General features: G+C 35.6%; 1 protein-coding gene across 1 annotated transcript; it reads left to right on the top strand.

The window, feature by feature from the left end:
• Window positions 1-888: 888 nt before the first annotated feature.
• CRISP1 (cysteine-rich secretory protein 1) lies at window positions 889-12,224 on the top strand. Its single transcript, XM_004673559.1, has 7 exons — window positions 889-954; window positions 2,606-2,734; window positions 5,258-5,348; window positions 6,552-6,700; window positions 7,715-7,812; window positions 10,276-10,364; window positions 12,097-12,224. Exons 1-7 carry the CDS (start codon window positions 889-891, stop codon window positions 12,222-12,224), a joined length of 750 nt encoding a protein of 249 aa, XP_004673616.1.
• Window positions 12,225-19,429: the final 7,205 nt, after the last annotated feature.

The raw sequence follows: 19,429 nt of genomic DNA, 5'->3' as shown, positions 1-19,429 counted from the left end.
AATAGGTCTCAGAATCACTAAAAATGCCATCCTCTTTCACATATAAATATTTCTGCCACTACATTGAGCTCACCAAGGTAATTTCCCTACTTGAAAGTCAACTGGTTAGCAATTTGAATGTCTTCTACTTTAAATTTACCTTTGCCACAAAAGGTAACATATTCAAAAACTACAAGGATTAAGATATTAAATCTCGGGCCCTCCCTGGTGGTGCAGCGGGTTAGAGAACTGCACGGCGAAGCTAAGCCAAGCCGTGGCCATCTCAGTGTGAGTTTGATCACCGTCCCAGACTAGACCCACAAGGCATGGCAGACCTCTCCTGTTGTCTCCCACTGCTTCCTCAGCAGTGTACTTTGTCGATCTGCCTGTTCTGCTTCCCACTCTGTCTCTGGTGAATCCTCTCACCACCCCCACACTGCTGGCCTGTACCCCAGTTCTGTATGCATAAATAAATCAATCTTAAAAAACAAACATGGCCCGGGCCCTCCTTGGTGGCAAAGCGGGTTAAAGCACAGCACAAAGAAGCTTAAGCCACTTCCACATGCGTTCGGTCCCTGCCTGCCCCGAAGGAGATCCACATGGCTTGGCAGACCTCTCCTGACCCGCCCGCTGCTCCCCTCAGCTGTGTACTTCGTAGATCTGCCTGTTCTGCTCCCCGCTCTGTCTCTGATGAATCCTCTCACCCTCTGCATCTCTGGCCTGTACCCCAGTTCTGTATGAATAAATAAATAAATCTTTAAAAAACAAACAAACAAAAAACTTTTTTTTTTTTTTCTTACAGGTCTCCAGCAGAAAATACACAGACATGCAAAACTGGTCCCAAAACAGGCTTACTACATTTTTAAACAAGTTGTGAATAGTCTAAATTTGTTACATTTCTTTTCAGGGATGACAATGAAATACTTCTTGTCTTTGATTGTGACTGCTGGTATCCTACCTGTTTTGATTTTAAGTGTAGGTAACGACTGCGTGTTTCATAGTTTGCAGATAAGAATAAGTGCTTAATCTATAATAGAACTGACTTTGTAATATACGCTTGTGCAGATACTATGCCCAGTATTCACCTAGTTCTCCTATTAGCCCTTTTTGGTAAGTATATTCTTAATCCTGTATTACAGAGAAATTAACTAAAGCACAAGGAAGTTAGATAATCTGACTAAGGTAAGAGAAGAAACAGTGGCAGAGTCAGAAGTAAACCCAGGTGGTCTGAAACTTTTTTATTATAGCCCACTGGATGCTCCAAAAAGACTGAGAACTACTTCCTTATATCCATATATCTTCCATGGCTAAATGGAAAAAGTACTGTTATTTTCCTCTTTACTTTTTTTTTAACCAGAGAAGGCATTTCACCCATATCTCAAAAGAGTTATCTAGTATAGCAATAATTTAACACACCAAAATTAAATATAAAATGAAAGGTACAAGGGAAATACATGAGCAATGAGAGAAACTCTTAGCAATGGAATCAATATAAAAGGTCTGAATTTCATTACTTTTTAAAAACAAAAAATTCAATATTCACAAAACACTTAATGGTATAATATAAGGAGTAGGTCCCTAATATTTATGATTACCCAATAATATCAAACATGCTATAACCTCAGTGATAAAAGAAAATATTACATTTTTTTTTAATTTACCACAAATGTTTTCATGATGATATAGTAGCTTTGGTATAGAAAATGAGTAATTCTTACATTTTCATATGCTAATAGAAGTCAAAAGTAGAAGACAGTTTTGTGAATGAAAGAAATTCATGTGCATCAAGATCAGTAAGGGGCTACTTTGGTGTTTGGAGCTTATCCTCACACCTTGTCCCAAAGAGAAAGAGGTTGAGTTCTTGTCCAATACACAGTAATATTCAGTAGGCTGCAAGTTTTTCTTTTGAAGCTGTCTCCTTTCTTCCCTCTGATTCCTACCTCATAGTGGAATCTACATATTCCATGGTAACAAAAGCTAAGCTGAAGTATAGTAAATATTCTGGAATAAAAGGAGAAAGACCAACTGAGAAACTTACATATGCCTTTGCCATCTGATTAGTACTAACCTGGTGAAGACCACTTAGCCTATGTTCTGGGAGGTAAATTAGTTCAATGTGTAAATTGCCATGTGAAAGAATGAATCAGTGTTACTAGTTAACAGCCCAAATCAAAAAGTAAATAGCAGAATCCCTCCAATCAAGGGAACAAAGATCTGATCCACAAACGGACCAAGAGTAAAAAGGAAAAATATAAAAGGGCTGAAGGTATTGATAAAAATAAAATGCATGTATTCTACAGAAAGGTACCTAGGGGGAAATTTGCATATAATTTTACAGATAGATTTCTCTGGAAACTAAGAATTAAAAAAGTTAAGTGAAAATAAGACTTGTATTTTGTAACACTGCCATTCAGAAATCCTTAAAACTAGCATTAGAGAAATAGAAATTAATATACTAATAGCATATATTTCTAAAGGCTATATAGATATAATTGTTTATTCAATATTGTCTATAAATTCTTATTTGCATAAGTTTATAATGCAAATTCTTATTTGCATAGGAAAATATAATGTATATGATAAACTCCACTTGAAAGAACTAAAACTAATAATTTTCTGGTAACAGGTAAGACCAGCTGCAGTTTCATATCGTATACTACTCACTGAACTGGAAGCTGTCCAAAGAAAAATTGTTATTATGCATAACACCCTTAGGAGAAATGTAGTTCCACCAGCCAGGAACATGCTGAAGATGGTAAGATTAATTAAATAGCAACAACAATAATAATCACGGTATTTTCACGGTATTTTTGTCACATTCAAAATACTAAAAGTTTCTTACTCACAAACAAACCAATGAAATAGCAGAAGAGTAAGAGACTCAGAGGAGGTAACTTTATCAAAGTCATAGCGGTGACAAAGCAGCAGTTCTAGCTCCCTTCTTTTTCTTCTTTTTTTAAAGATTCATTTATTTATGCATACAGAACTAAGGTACAGGCCATAGGTACAGGGATGGTGAGAGGCTTCACCAGAGACAGAGTGGGAAGCAGAACAGGCAGATCGACGAAGTACACTGCTGAGGGGAGCAGCGGGTGGGTCAGGAGAGGTCTGCCGCCCATGTGGTCACCTCTGGGGCAGGCGGGGATCGAACTCATGCAGAAGTGGCTTTAGCTTCTTAGTGTTGTGCTTTAACCCACTGCACCACCAGGGAGGACCCAAGCTCCCTTCTTAGTGGCCCCAAGTCAATGACTCAAACTTTTGTATGGTCAACAGTCTTTTGGAGAATGTATTAATTAGAGCACAGAATCTTGGGCCCCACTTTCTGATCCTGATTTCACTTGAGTGAAGTGCAGCATCCCCAACATCCCAGCTAATGCTGGGATAGTGAACTTCATTTAACATTTCATAGTTGTTATCAATGGACAGTAGTCAAGGGAATGGAGAATCTTAGAATTAAGTTCAGATTCTAAGTTAGTGCAATCAAACCCTATAAAGCCATGTTGTCCCTCTGACTACAGGCTACTGAATACATCTCATGGTTTAAGAAATTCATCAACTGAGGAATATTCTATGAAAGTTACATATATGGCAGCATACATATGTATATATGTATATGTATCTGGGGGAGGGAGGATATGCGTGTTTGTGTGTTTGTGTACTGAGGGAAAACTTCTTTGAGACCAAGAAAAATACTGAAAATCAAAGTTTGTTGTCATCAAATTATTCTAAGAATAATGTAAAGATTTATGTAAAAGTCTATGGTAAAAACAGGCCCTCCCTGATGGCACAGAAGGTTAAAGCACAGCACTAAGAAGCTAAAGCCACTTCCTCATGAGTTCGATCCCCACCTGCCCTGAAGGTGACCCACATGGCGTGGCAGACCTCTCCTGACCTGCCTGCTGCTCCCATCAGTAGTGTACTTCCACGATCTGTCTGTTCTGCTCCCCATTCTGTCTCTGGTGAATCCTTTGCCATCACCTTTGGCCTGAACCCCAGTTCTGCACACACACAGACACACAAAGTCTATGGTAAAAACAAACACCATGACCTTTTTTGGCAATGTTTTACATGCAGATATTTGAGGATGAAAGAGTAATTTTGGAAAATGTCTACAGCTAGTGATATAGGCTTTCTGCTTTTTAGCTTTCTTGGAGAGAGATCTGTCAAAATACTTCAAATCAATAGGGCTAAGCACACATTGGGAGATTGAGGCTAATCTAGATTCCCATTTTCTTTTTGTCACTGTGGCTTGTGTTATACTGAAAAATTATGCAACATCTCTGAGCCTAAGTTTCTCTGAGCCTACTATTTCTGATAGTATTTCCCTTTTAGAATTGTTATGAATAAAAGTGAAATACTACAAATACAGAATTGGAAACAAATCCTGACATGTTAACTTAGTTATTTCTTTTTCTGATTAATTTTAATGGAGGTATGTGATCCTGTACTTGCATCGTATCACAGTTAACATCTATTTGCTGAGCATACAACATACTATATTTCATATCACAGTGGTTTTGCATGATTTATAACATTTAAACTTCTGAAAAAAAACTAATTAAGTATGAATTATGAGTCATAATTTACAGGCGAAGAAACTGAGAGTCGGGCCTCCCTGGTGGTACAGGGATTAGAGTCTCAATGCTATCAAGCTGTTGCCAGACATTGCAGCATGATTCTGATCACCAGCCAGTGAGCTGACCTACATGGCACAGCAGACCTCTCCTGTTTTGCCTGCTGCTCCCCTCAGCAGTGTATTTCAGTAGATCTCCCTCTTCTGCTCCTTACTCTGTCTCTGGTGAATCTTTTCACCTCCCACCCCTACCCCCACATCCCTGCACAGCACTACCAGACTATACCCCAGTTCATGTATGCATAAATAAAAATAAATCTTAACAACAACAACAACAACAAAAATACCCTGAGATTCAAAGATATTAAATAATGTGTCTGATGTAAAATTACTAATAAATGATGGAATGGATTTGTACTCCAGGTTTCTTCACTGGAAATATTTATTTACACTCTTAACACCTCTGAGAGAGAGCTACATTTGAACATTACAATCAAATTTTGATTTTGTAAATTCAGGACTAATACAATAAATTGAAAGTTTTTTCTTGCTCTTTCAGTGACAATATTTGAGTATTATTATCTAAAAATCAATAGCTCATACATCTGAGGATACTGTTAACTTTGTATTTTTTAAAACTATTAACTAGATTATGATGGAATTATTAATAAAATCATTTGTTTGTATTTTACATGTTTATTGTAGAATTGGAGTGAAGAAGCTGCACAAAATGCCAGAATTTGGTCAAATAACTGTGAATTAAAAAAGAGCAATGCACTTAAGAGGCGAATTACAAGTAAGTATAAATCTATATGATCCACCTTTATGTTATGCTCAAAAGTCTTCAGGGATTATTAAGTAGCCTGGCAAGGATAAGTTAAGTCACACTGCCTACAGTTGCATTTGACCCATAAGTGCCCCCCTAAAAGGCAGTAATTGTGGCCCAGTGCACCCTTTCATTACTATGAGTTTTATTTTTTATTCAATATATAATTTACTTATATACATTTTTACATATGACTTTGTATATTCAAAGGTTCAAATTCCAGATTCTGACCATTAGAGAAAAGAATCAAAGCTCTCAACATTAGAAATAACTGAAAAGTACAATGATAACTGGGTGGACAGATTGATAGCTGGAAGGTTTCTATTTTATGTAGTTACTACAACTACCCAAAATATTGTCATGGGGATTTCTTTAGCTTTGAAACACTAATGTAGTTGAGAAATGAGTTAAATTTACTGAGCAATTAGAAACAATTTAAGTACATATGAACATCTCATAGTATTTAAATAGTATTAAATCTCATAGTATTTAAATTAGGTTGATTACCATTAGTTTCCAGAAAAGCCATAAGGATTTTCTACACAAGTAGATGTTGATAATATTTATGAGATACTTTTGTATTATAATATATTTTTAAAATACTAGTGACATTAGTATTTTTACAAGGGAAAAAAAGTAGTATTTTTACAAGTATAACTATACTTACTCATTTGGGGGCATCTTTAGCCACTGCTAGTGGGTGATGGATTAGCAAAGTGATCTTTCCCCTGCACTAGAGAAAGGCGGATAACTCCTGAGTACGGTTTAATCAAGATACCACAATACAAGTGGTTCACTACGAAATAAATTCTTATTCCAAGGCAATTGCATGATGAAACTATTTTCAAGTAATAATTTATTTTGCAAACTGATAGGTTATTCTGGCTGGTTTCACTCCTCTCCATTAGCTTGAAAATGTGAGCAATTGAAAAGCTTGTTGAGATGATTTCAAAACTTGCACATCATCTCCTACAGTCAAATCTCACCAAACTTGAATACTCCAAGTTCATTTATCAGTGAAAACAATTACCAGCAGAGACACAGTTGAGTTTACCTACTCTCATGAAATGCTGCTTGGAACTGAAACATTTATACAACAGGAATAAAGAAAGGATCCTTATAAAATAGTATCAGTTTTTCTTTGTCTGACCTACCTCTTTTTCATCCTTTCAGACACATTTTGTGGAGAAAATATGTATCTGACATCTTATCCTGTCTCCTGGTCAAATGTAATTGGAACTTGGTATAACGAGTCTCAATATTTCAAATATGGGAATTGGGCATCAGCTGGTGGTGATGAAGTAATTGAGCATTATACTCAGGTAACCTGGATCTGGGCAATACATGTATTAGTAGAGTAATTCTATGCATGTATGAGAAATAGATGACTAAGAACCATGGGAAAACCATTCTACCATTAAAAGAAATGTGATTATCTCAAAAGGAAGTTTAGAGAACATGCCTTTTAACCTCTTAGTTTTCTCCTTTACATATTTGATTTTTTGGAAAGTTACAAAATCATAAAATATTGACTTTATTTATAAATCACATTTGTAGTATGTGTAAAAAATGGGGAAAAATAGTATAACATAGAAAATTACCTTTCCAGTTTTTTATGGTAAAATTATAATATGTATGTATGATTGCTATTTTAACCATCTTTAAGTTAGACAGTATTAATGGTCACTGGCATTGAATTCATTGAGATTACTATGCAAATATCACCAAAATCCATCTCTAGAAACTTTTATCTCTACAACTAAAACTTGCAAACAATATTGCCCCAGTCCCTCTTCTTTCCAGCCTTTGGTAAAGAGTATTCTAGTTTGTGTCTTTATGAATTTGACTACTTTACCTATTCATCCACAGATGGGCATTTAGGTGACATCTATCTTTTAGTATTAAGAATAATGATGCTATGAGCACTGGTAGGAAAAAAAAAAAATCTATTCAACCCCTGTTTTCAATTCTTGACATATAACCAGAAGTGGAATATAATTACTTGCGGAATTGGTATGTTGTTTTGCATTATATTGTGCCATTTTATATTCCCAAAAGCAATGCACAAAATTTTCAATTTCTTTACCATTCTATTTGGCTTGGACTGCCAAAACAAAATACCAGGGGCTGGGCAGATTAAACAACAGAATTTTATATTCTTGTCTTGTGTTATCTAGAAAACATGGTAATCATTCTGTTTCTAATACTGACAGTCCATGCTAAAAAAAATTCTAAAAATCAGTGTGTTTATTTTCAAACATGGATAATAATATCTATATGTCAATTGTTTAGCAAAATAGAATATCATTAATAAAATCACCTGTTCATCTTTACAGATTGTTTGGGCCACTACGTATCTCATTGGCTGTGGCGTAGCATCATGCCGCAAGAAAAAATCCACTCAATACCTCTACGTTTGCCACTACTGTCATGAGTATGTATGTTACTGGTGTCATAGGAATTTTAGAAATATTTGCCCCACATAGTCTACTGTTTCAAGCATTAAAAGAGAAATTTTAAATAGTTCATCTCAGTTAGGAAGAACTTTAGGGATAAAAAGTCACTTAGCCAATAACTAAAACATTACACATACATATATTTTCTTTTAGATCATATTTTTTATAAACAAGTATATATATTATTAATAGAATGTTCAAATTTAATAAAATTGCCAGTTGCCAAGCCCTGTTATCTCTTAAAGTAGATATTAAAAGAAAAAAACTGGAACTTTACTTCAATACTGAAGAGTATTTTCTCTTCAAGGCAGAAATGGAGTATCAAAAATGAACACAGAAAAAGTCAAATATTCTTCTAGTAATTTTTTACTTCAGAAAAGATGGTATATGGCTGATCTTTATAAATCAGATGTTTGAATTATCAGAAAGGTGAATGACAATTCCTAAAAGAGATTAGATTGTTTCAATGATGAGCAGACGTACTATTCTGTCCCTTTAATTGTTTATAGAGCAAGGTCAACTTCAGACAAGGGTACCTGCAAGGGTCCACGAGAATCAACTTGTGTGGTTTCAGTTATGATTATCAGAATGTTAGGATTATGGTAAGCTGACTAATTTGCTAATTTAAATTTTACCCTGCTAAGGCAAGTTGATGAATGGTCTGCATATTCCTAGTTCAGCTACATATATTTACTTGTACATTACATAAGGTTTTGTTCCTTAACAAGAGCTCCATGCATAGTGTTTATTTAAGCTATATCCTATGAAGGTAACACAATACTGATGTTTGCTATGAATAAAAATTATATATCTGATAAAATACTATCATATTTACACATTCAATAAAGCCTCTACTATCACTCTAGATTTTATAGATATGTTCAAGTGGAGCTTTTTATGAGTCATTTTCTGCTCTTCTCATATCTTGGTTTCATAAATTAATATTCACCATGATTTTATTTCTGTAATTAGTTCTAAAGACAGTAAGTTCTCACTGAATATATAATATCAATTGTACGAAATTTTTGCATGGATTGGTGGATTGTGGTGAATTTCTAACAGTGCAAAAAAAAAAGTAGATCACATGGAACTGTCATAGGAGAATTTTTTCAATCACAGATTAGACTAGTGCCTAGAAAAAGAAAAAAAAAAATTCTTCAAAAGAAATTTTAAAGAAAATTCTTCAAAAGAAATTTTAAAGAAAATTAAGCAATTCAGTTATTAAAGAAAAAAATAGCAAAAAGAATTTTTTTCACCCAGAATATTACTTTATTCTTAAATAATATTAAGTATCAACTAATCTACGTTGTTTTCTCAGTCATCTGAAGGCAAGACTTTTTTTCTCTCAACTCTCACACTTAGGTTTAGCATGTTGATGCTTTTCAACTTTTATATACTCTACGTACATAAAAAGAAACTAACGGGCCCTCCCTGGTGGCTCAGTGGGTTAAAGCACAGCACTAAGAAGCTAAAGCAACTTCAGCACAAGTTCAATCCCTGCTCTGGAGGTGATTCACATAGCGCGGGAGACCCCTCTTGACCCATCCGCTGCACCCCTCAGCAGTGTGCCTCATCAGTCATCCTGTTCTGCTCCCCACTCTGTCTCTGGTGAATCCTCTCACAGCCTCTGGACTGTACCACAGTTCTGTATGCAAAAATAAATAAAAATCTTTATAAAAAATGAAGTAAAAAAAACACTAACATGTACCAAGTTCCCATGACATAGTGCAAGATAAAAATAGAACATTTTTCAATTTCACTCATTTCTTTCTTCATGTTGTTAAGAATCATACCATTTATTTTATTTTTTTAAGATTTATTTATTTGTGCATACAGAGCTGGGATACAGGCCATAGGTGCAGGGACGGTGAGAGGATTCACCAGAGACAGAGTGGGGAGCAGAACAGGCTGACTGACAAAGTACACTACTGAGGGGAGCAGAGGGCGGTCCAGGAGAGGTCTGCCTTGCCATGTGGGCGGGCATTGAACTCAGCACCTCAGTGCTGTGCTTTAACCCACGCACCACCAGGAAGGTCCCCAAGAATCATACCTTTTTTAAAGACTCTTTGCTGAGTCTTTATGGGTAGAAATAAATACAAATGTCCTATTGCAAATGGCTCTAAAGTCTTCCTATTAGGACTTGACCATCTAAAGCTTCTATTAGGACTTCAAAATACAAAAAGTACATATTCCCCCAAAGTGTTCTTAAGCCCCAGATTTGTCTGTTGTTTACTCAATAAGATCCCACTGTAAGCCTAAAAATATTAAATCTCTTAGAGACTATCATGACTTTATATGTAGTTTTCAAAAATTGTTTTAAATTTGATTTTAAAATTTTGTTTTCAAAGTTGATTGTAAACAGTAAGTAAAATTATATTTTACCTTGTACCTTCCCAACAAATTTTATGACATCATCTTTTTTTCTTCATTTCTACTTTAAGAGGAAATGATCCTGGCAAAATGAATATGCCATATAATAAAGGGACCCCATGTGGAGCCTGTCCAGAAGACTGTGAAGATAAACTTTGTAGTAAGTTTTAGATCTCAATTTGCTTAATGTTGACTGGTGATTTAGAAGTCTTGTGTCCTTGAAATCAAACTTTTAACATTAGTGCACTTTCTACAAGTTTTTATTCACTCTTCCTACAAGAATTCTCCCTATATTATTTATGATTAATCCTCCCCCCCACTCCAAATTAAACAAAAGGGTCACTGATTAAATATATTGGAATGAAAATTAGAATTTTTCAACCTAAAAGCTCAAGCTCCTACCCTAAAGATTAAAATTCCTAAAAAGAGAACCTAGATTAAACATTAATGTGAGACTCAGTTTTCTGCTCTGTGAGAAGTTTCTGGACTTTCTTATTGCAGCCCTCAAATTAGGCACATAGTCCAGTATACTAGTTTATCTGCCTGATCACTTAGGTTAACATGAATTGTGAACCTTAATTCTTCTACATTTCCTCTGGAACATTAGACGATATTAACTGATGAAAACACTGTCCCTTACAACATTCCTTTTTATGTCCTAAGTAAATCTTACCTACAATGATATATTAACCAAATGGATTCCAATTACATATTTATTCACTTGGATAGAGAAATTTCCACTTTTTAGAATCTGCAAATATAACTATAATCCCTAGAAATATTATCATTTTCAAGTGTGGTATGATGTATACAATAACTATTGTAAGAATTTGTGTACCTGAAACCTATATAGTATTGTAAACATTTCCCTAATTTAAAAAAAGTGCATCATATTCATATTCTTCCAAAATGCTGCATAGCAGAAGATGCATATTTATGTATGTGTTTCCATGTTCACTGTGTAAAAACAAGTGAGAAAAATGCATGAGCCATTGTTTGAGATAATGTCTTGGTAAGACTGAGATACTTTTTGCTACTCTATATTTGGATTTTTGCCTAATTTTTACATTGCCTTTGTATTAATTTTCTTCATTCAAAAAAACTAAAGGAATAAGACTCATACTTCCTGACTTCAAAACTTACCACAAAACTACAGTAATCAAAACAGTCTGGTACTGGTAAAAAGACTGACAGATGGACTGTGGACAGAGGATTATTTGTGCCTTGTTGATGTATATAATATGGTAATCTGTATTTGAAAAGGTGTGAGCCTATACCTCTGATTAAATACAGTGCTGTGTTACATACCAAAGGTATCTCGATTAAAAATATTTTTAAATAACTTTATGTAAGAAAACAAACAATAATATTCCTTAATACAACAGATGAGTACGTATGGAATAAAATAGAAAACCCAGAAATAAACCATCACCTTATTACTATTAATAATTAAAAAATATAATTAATTTTAAAAATTCAAAAAATAATTCAAACATTGACATACTAAATTATAAATCATTAAATAAGTAAACGATAATAAATGAAAGTTATATTTTATATTATTACATTACTAAATTATGACATTTTATTCTATATTGTTATAGAATAAATTATAGTTCATGAAATTGATGATTTCAAAGTGATGTTATATTTAGTATTAGATGAATCTCTAATATGTTTAGATATATTCCTATCAAAAAAGAGACTCGTGATTCAAGAAACCTACTTAACATCAGCCCTGAGTGAATCTCCTGTAATGATTTAGCTCACTACTTGCTTTCCAATTAGTTGGTTATTAATAACATTTCTGTTATGTTTTTAAAGAGACTATCTCTTTCCTCAGTGACTGACTTCTGAAGCAGTGATGTATAACCAGGTTTTTTTTCTTCCAGCTAATCCCTGCCCCTACTATGATGAGCAAACTAATTGTAAGGCAAAAAAACGACATCAGGAATGCAGCCAGCTGTCAGTTCAACAACTCTGCAAAGCGAGCTGTCAGTGTGACACAGGGATAAAATAACCTTTGCTGTTTATAACTATATATCCATTGGATTTCACCATTTAACTTGCTTTGTTTTAGAAGCTTCTGTTAAATTTTATTTGATTTCACTTACGTTTGGGATCCTAATCAATCAGACATCTACATCAATATCACACACTGTCGTCCAGATACATCCTGAAGTAACATTCTTTTAAAACATTCCTCACCACCACTCTCCCTTACCTCCCTGCCTCTTTGTCTTTTAATCTCAAAGTTTTCACATCAATTATGTCTACTAGTTTTTGTAGGTTATTTTACTTTCTCAGATCATCAACTGTATAAGTGCCCAGTATCTGTCATTCTGACTTGCTCTTCTACACATATTTCCCAAGAGCTCCTTCCAAACTTCTGTGAATGGCTGTATTTTATCTTTTCTTATAACTGAATAGTATTCCATTGCATACCCCCCTTCTTTTTTTTTTTTACATTTTTAAAAGACAGGTTTATTAGGAAAAGGAGAACGAAAAAGAGAGACACCTGCGTAGTGACAGGTGGGCAGGACAGCTGCCTTACATGCTTTGCAAAAGGAAAAGGTTTGTGGAAAAGAAACACCTGCGTAGTCACAGGCAGACAAGAAAGCTGCATTTTCACACATCGTGATCTAATTACCTATTGATGATATTAGGCTGCTTTTATATCCTTGCTAGTACAAAAAGCACAGCAATTAACACTGTATAACATATAGCACTTTGCATACGGCAGAGCAAGTATAATTTTCTTTTCTAGGGGATAATTTAATTACCTTTAACTATCTGCTTAACTTTCCCTACTTTCTCACAACTCCTGTCACCCTGATGTTTCTCTATCCTGCACAACTAACATGCGCCGATAAACTTCACTTCTTTATTCTATAATCAATCACTAAAACAATCAACAGGGGCCCTCCCTGGTTAAAGCACAACACTACAAAGCTAGCTGCTGCCACTTCAGCTTGAGTTCGATCCCAGCAAGGGAGGTCACACACATGACATGGCAGGCCTCTCCTGACCCACCCGCTTCTCCCCTCAGCAGTGTACTTCGATCTGCCTGTTCTGCTCCCCACTCTGTCTCTGGTAAATCCTCTCACACTCACACCTCTGGCCTGTACCTCAGTTCTGTGTGCATAAATAAATAAAATCTTTTTAAAAAATCAACAAAGTTAAGAGTACAGTCTCATTACTTGCAAAGTAAACATTATTTAATTGAAAGTTTCATTGCTTCATTGTCATACCTATTACAAATGCGAAGAGGGGAAGCATCATCACATGCCCTCATTTAATAAACTACATATCCATCCTTAATTACAGACAAGGTGTAATTCAAATGTAGAGGCATTGTCTTCCTCATCTCAAATGAATATATCAATGTCTATGAATCTGAACATCAAAGGAACCTGGGGAGTGTATGGAAACAGTTCTCCAGGTGGCTTTCATCATCAGATAAGGTCTGATGAAAGGGGCAACAGAAACCAATTTCACTTTGAGGATGAAATATGCTACAATGTTCCCAAGAAAATCTAATATAATATAGTGAACTCTTTTGAATGCCCCAGGAACATAGCTTACCAGGATTGTTTGTAGACACCACACAATACTTACTCATAGAATGAGATCTCATGGTAAGGCCCAAGATCACTGTAGAGAGGGGTTTATAGTTTCATTTAGGAGCCTGAACGCTCCGATGAACTGTTGCACTAAAAAGGTGGGGAGAGAGAGAACACATATTAATGAACATCCATTGTCCCATATTCTTTCCACTCTGAATCTGGTAAACTAGTCAGGGTTTTGTCCTCATTGTTGCAAAGTACTGCTTTTGCTTCACAGTCCTACTGCAGAAAACTGTTGAAGAGTTTAAATGATACATAAATAGCATAATGTTTGTTTATATTCTGCAAAAAATCGTAACTCAATAGTTACTTCCATGATGTCTTTAGAATTTTGCAGTATATAAACAAACATTATTTAGTATTTACGTATCACTTAAACTCTTCAACAGTTTTCTGCAGTGGGATTCATTATTTAATTCTACATATGAGACAACGGTTGCAAAAATTCTTATAACTGCCTCATAATCACACAGCAAGGATCACGGGGACAGAGCCTGCGTTAAGGCGATCTTCCAATTCTCAAATGAAATAAAATAGTATACCACTAGATGGAGCTGCACCAAGTTAATAAAAGTTATCAAAGATTCTCATGTAGAAAACAGGAAGTACAAATTTTTAAAATTCCTTTCTTTCTCATTTATACAAATTATTTTATAAACAGGATTGTGCTCATTTTAAACAAAATATATTGAGGTATTTTCTCCAAATTGAAAGACACTGTGTTGTGATCATGTGAGTTATAATAAATATACAGAATATATTTTGCAGAGTATATATATTAATCTTTGTCCCTTCCTGGAATGAAAGTCCTATAACTCCTGTAATGTCCAGAGATTTTTTTTATGTTAATAAGGCAACTTTAGTACTACCCCAAAGGATAGGGTAGGGGACCATAGATGCTCGGCCTTTGAGACATAGTTAGGGCTTCTGTGAAAGGTCCCCAGGCCAAGGCTGTTAGCCCAGCTACTGGGGATCCTGCTGGCTTGCTGCTGTTGATTTTGTGGAGACCTGGAGGGGTAGAGGCAGGTGAACCTAGGAACAACCCCTATGCGAATTGCTGTGTTGGATTGGAAATGGCACCTCAATACTGTATTCCCTGAAAGTCAGCATGTGTTGCCTGACAGGCTTTGATTTTTTTCTGCTTAGGAAATCAAATCTAATTATAGATATAATATAAATCTGGAACATTTATTTATGTTCACCTTAAATGTGACACCAAATCCTATTTTCTATAAAAATAAAAAGAGGGCTGGAACTTTCAGCCCAACTCCATGACCAGAGGCCACCCTGTCCCACTTTCTCCTCTGCCTTACACTGGAATTGGGAGCAGCCCCTGACCTGCCAACTCTATTTGCATACCTTTCATGTGTTTGCTACAGTCCAAGTCTGAGATGGTAAGAGGGGCTGGAAGTTGAGTCTGTCAATCATAGCTATATAATGAAGGCTTGATTAAAACCCAGTAGGGGCCCTCCCTGGTGGCACAGCAAGTTAAAGCACAGCTCTAAGAAGCTAAAGCCACTTCAGCATGAGTTCGACACCCACCTGGGTGTGACCCACGTGGCGCAGCAGACCTCTCCTGACCCACCCACTGCTCCCCTCAACAGTGTACTTCACTGATCTGCCTGTTCTGCTTCCAACTCTGTCTCTGGTGAAGCCTCTCACCGCCCCTGCACCTCTGGGCTGTACCCCAGTTCTTCAAAAAACAACAAAAACAGTAGGGTTGGATTGAAAGAGCATCTGAGTTCATGAGCACATGGAGATTTGGGAGAGTGTTCTGCTCACAGAGGGCACAGAATCTCTGTAGCCAGTCCCCATTTTTGTAGATTGTTTTCATTTGGTGCTACCTAATTATTTTCTTTTATAATAAGACTTCTACTAGTATAATGTTTCTCTTGAGTACTGTGAGTGGCTCCAGCAAATTAGTCAGACCCAAGGAGAAGATCCTTACAACCTCTATAAGCACAGGAATAACCTGGGCTTAGAACTAATTCTGAAGTGGTGGGGGCGGCAGCCCCTACCCTGTGAAACCTGAAACTTCTCCAGACAGATAGTGTCAGGATAGAGTTGAGTTACAGGCTCTTCAATGGTGTCAAGACCTGCAGTGGTAGGAGGAACCCACTCCCCAGGCTCCACTTGGGAAAAGCTGTACAATCTTTAGCTGCCAATCCACTTGCATGTAAAATATGCACATAGATTGCTTCTACACGATATAAAGATTGCAGGTATACCAAAAAAATGCCTTTGATCCCTGCAACTTACAGACTCAGCGGCCACAAATTTAAAGAACTAGAAGAGGATTGAAAACACAGCTGTCTGGGAGATATTTTAAATAAAGGAAAAAATGCAAGAGAAACTTGAACCTCTAGTTAAAGCCAGAAATAAATTCAGATATTCATTTGCAATGCTAACAATGAATATATCAGTGTGTATATATATATATATATGGAATATATGAATATATATTTCAAAAAGGAATGTCATATTAATATTAATTAGAGGTAATATCTTAAAGGAATTCTTTAAAGAGATGTGAACTGCAAACCTTACAGTAAGTATTGCAGACTGCTTAACAAGCAACTCAGAGGGAGATTTACAAGCAGACTGTTTATTGGGGAAAGACCTTCGGATTTACACCTTCAAAGTAGAGTAGAGAAGATCTGGTGCATGGAGAAGTCAAATTATGATTTAGTAACAACAGAAGTCTAATAGCCCCCACAGAAAACTATCAAGCTACATCTGTGAGCTGTCATTACAGTTTCTGTATCTAATAATTCTTGGATGTGGACTGCCAGAGGAACAAATTGCTGACATAAATAAAGGCAATTTTTAAATTGCGTTCTCTGTGGGCAGGATTAAGTTTTTCAGTGCAGAAAGGGCCCTGGATAGTACATGACAGCATGCATGGGCAGAATCACCTTTGCCTTAGTCGGATAAATTTCAGATCTAATCACTGGATTACCTACTCATAACAGGCAAGATTTCTTTACTACTGAGTTATTAATATCCTCTTGCTAAGGAGAACCTATGTCTGAATGGGGGGCGTTCTTTCATCTCTACTTCTTCAGTTACACATAATATTTACAGAAATAAGTCTTTTCATATGAAAAATAAAACGTACAAGATCATCCTTTTACTTAGTGTCAGTATTGAGTTCCTAAATTCATCGCACGCCTTAGAATGTTAAAAATGAAAGGTGATTCTAAGGCATGACCACAAGATGGCAGCATATACATATGATAATTAAACTTCGCTGTCCAGGAAATCAATGCAAGTCCTTTAGAATGATATTCTAGAATTATTCTAAAGATTAACTACATGAGTTACATAAAATCCAATTGTAAAAATAGTCTTCTTACTTTGTTGGTATTATATCATCTCTTTTAAGTGGATGTAAACAATAAGAGGATAAAGGATGTTTAGGGAGATTATTTGTCCCACAACTGCAGATACAGATAGAATAGCTGTTACTGACAATCACCTGATTATATTTGTGCCTACGTTTCCTTATTTTCCAATAGGCATGATATTAGTTCCTTGTAGAGTTCCTGCAAGGATAAAATGAGGGGAAATACATAAAATATTCATAAATCCTGACTTGTGTGTGAAATGTTAATTTTTATTATTCACAATATTCAATTGAGATGACTGACATTACATTTAATTCAAATCTAAGCTGCCATTCATTAGTTATAAAAATTGTACAAGATTTAGCATTTCACAATTGTGTTGAATGAGTTTCTAAATCTCCGGCACAAACGTTGGGTATTATATATGTGGTCACTTTTGCAAATATGAAAATGAGGTAAAAAGTGCTTCCATAGTGACATAAAACTGCTAATAAAAATATGAAATGTGTTTCTGATGCTGGCCTGACATATGGGAGCATTTTGAATTTGTGGTTCAGTGAATGATGCATTAAAATGAAATGTTTGCCTTCCTCCAACCAGAATATTTAATAGTAATCACATTATTTAAATTTTTAGTTTGCATTATTGAGGATATTGTTAACCTTGGAAAAATCTAAAAAGAGAGAAATAAATTAGACTCTTATGTCAATTTCAATTCAAACTCATGTGCTTGGTTTTTTTATCTTCCATAAAATTGTAACAATGCTGAACAACTTTCCAGCATGATGTCAAAGAAGTATGAACTCAAAGAGAATAACACAGAAGAGAGACACATTACAAGTAGGCCATATGCAATATAATCAAACTTTGTACTCAGAAATTACCAGGGATTGCTAAGCAATCTGACAACGCTGAATTAAGGCTTCTAGTCTATATTTGCATTTGTATTCATTCATGACAGTGAATGTAACCTAATACACTGCTTTATTATTTTAATACGGATATTCAAATCTTCAGATTCCAGATACTGATCATCAAGACAAAGTATGTGCAGAAATTACAGACTCCATCTGGAATTCAGAGATCACAAGAAGCGTAAGAGACTGCTAGGTTTTCCATTCTATATTGTTCTCTCAGCCACCAGGACTTTTCTAGCTTCTATTTGCCCCCCTTCTCCATAAAGATCATGTCCAGTTTTAAATTTGGAAACAGTCTACAGAAAACTTAGCATTCTTTGTCTCTGTTATCTGTAGATAACAGACTCTCTTCAACAAAACTTGGGGCTGGTCTATTTGGGCATGGCCTAGTATAGAGCAACAAGTGATGGGTAGATAGAGCTCTGTAGCAGCATCCTAGGTTTCAGGAATAATCCCCTTGGTTATGGTATAAAATCCTTACAATAAACAGTTGAATCCAATTTTCTGGTATTTTTGAGGATGGTTGTATCAATATGATGATACTGGTGGAGTATCCTTGTAAAAACTAGCATGCATATCCTTTCGTGACATTGATTTTTGTAGTCAGTATCAGTTAAGGGAAACTAATTTGAGTGAACTTAAACCAACACATAAGGAAATTTATTTCAACAATTTTAGAATCATTTTAAAAGTCAAAAGCAGAATAATGTAGTGGAGTATCAGAAAAAGTCAGACATCATTGTGTTCAGATTTAGTCTATTGTTATATTTAATTCATTTAAAATTAAATGTGTATGTTACATATACATCTATGTTATTACATGTTATTATGTTATTGTATATATGTTCAATCAGAGGTATAGATGAGTCACTATTCCTGGAAAGCATAAACTGATTGCTTCATTGACAGCAGGCCATGTTCTCCTGTCCCATCAGCTGTGGTTATAGCATATTATAAAATTAAGACAAGGGTGATGGTGTGGCTCAAACGGTGATTATCATGAAGGTGGGTTGCTCTGAGCTTGATGTTACACCTTAGAGTCAACTACAAACACCCTTTAAATGTTTTCTGCTGATGAAATTTTGACTGATCTGCATATCTCCCTCAACGACTTGTACCTAGTTGTTCAATTCACAAGGCTTTCCTTCATACTGAGAGTTCCATGCATGGTATATCACCACACTCTTTACTATGGGTAGCACAATAAAATAAATTGGGAAAAAGAACATGGGTGAACTGGTGGTAGGAAGTACCTGGTGGTGCAGCGGGTTAAAGCACTGCACTGAGAAGCTTAAGCCACTTCCGCATGAGTTCGATCCCCGCCTGCCCCGGAGG

Source organism: Condylura cristata, unplaced genomic scaffold, assembly GCF_000260355.1.
Source record: "Condylura cristata isolate star-nosed mole 26May11 unplaced genomic scaffold, ConCri1.0 scaffold00001, whole genome shotgun sequence".
Taxonomy (NCBI): Eukaryota; Metazoa; Chordata; class Mammalia; order Eulipotyphla; family Talpidae; genus Condylura; species Condylura cristata.
This window is presented reverse-complemented; position numbering and strand designations above follow the sequence as displayed.

Bases quoted from the DNA above. Each gene is read 5' to 3' on its own strand.
- CRISP1 (XM_004673559.1), top strand. From the start codon at position 889: ATGACAATGAAATACTTCTTGTCTTTGATTGTGACTGCTGGTATCCTA. The intron at 7,813-10,275 runs GTATGTATGTTA...TTCTACTTTAAG, and splicing joins GTTTGCCACTACTGTCATGA to AGGAAATGATCCTGGCAAAA. The intron at 10,365-12,096 runs GTAAGTTTTAGA...TTTTTCTTCCAG, and splicing joins CTGTGAAGATAAACTTTGTA to CTAATCCCTGCCCCTACTAT.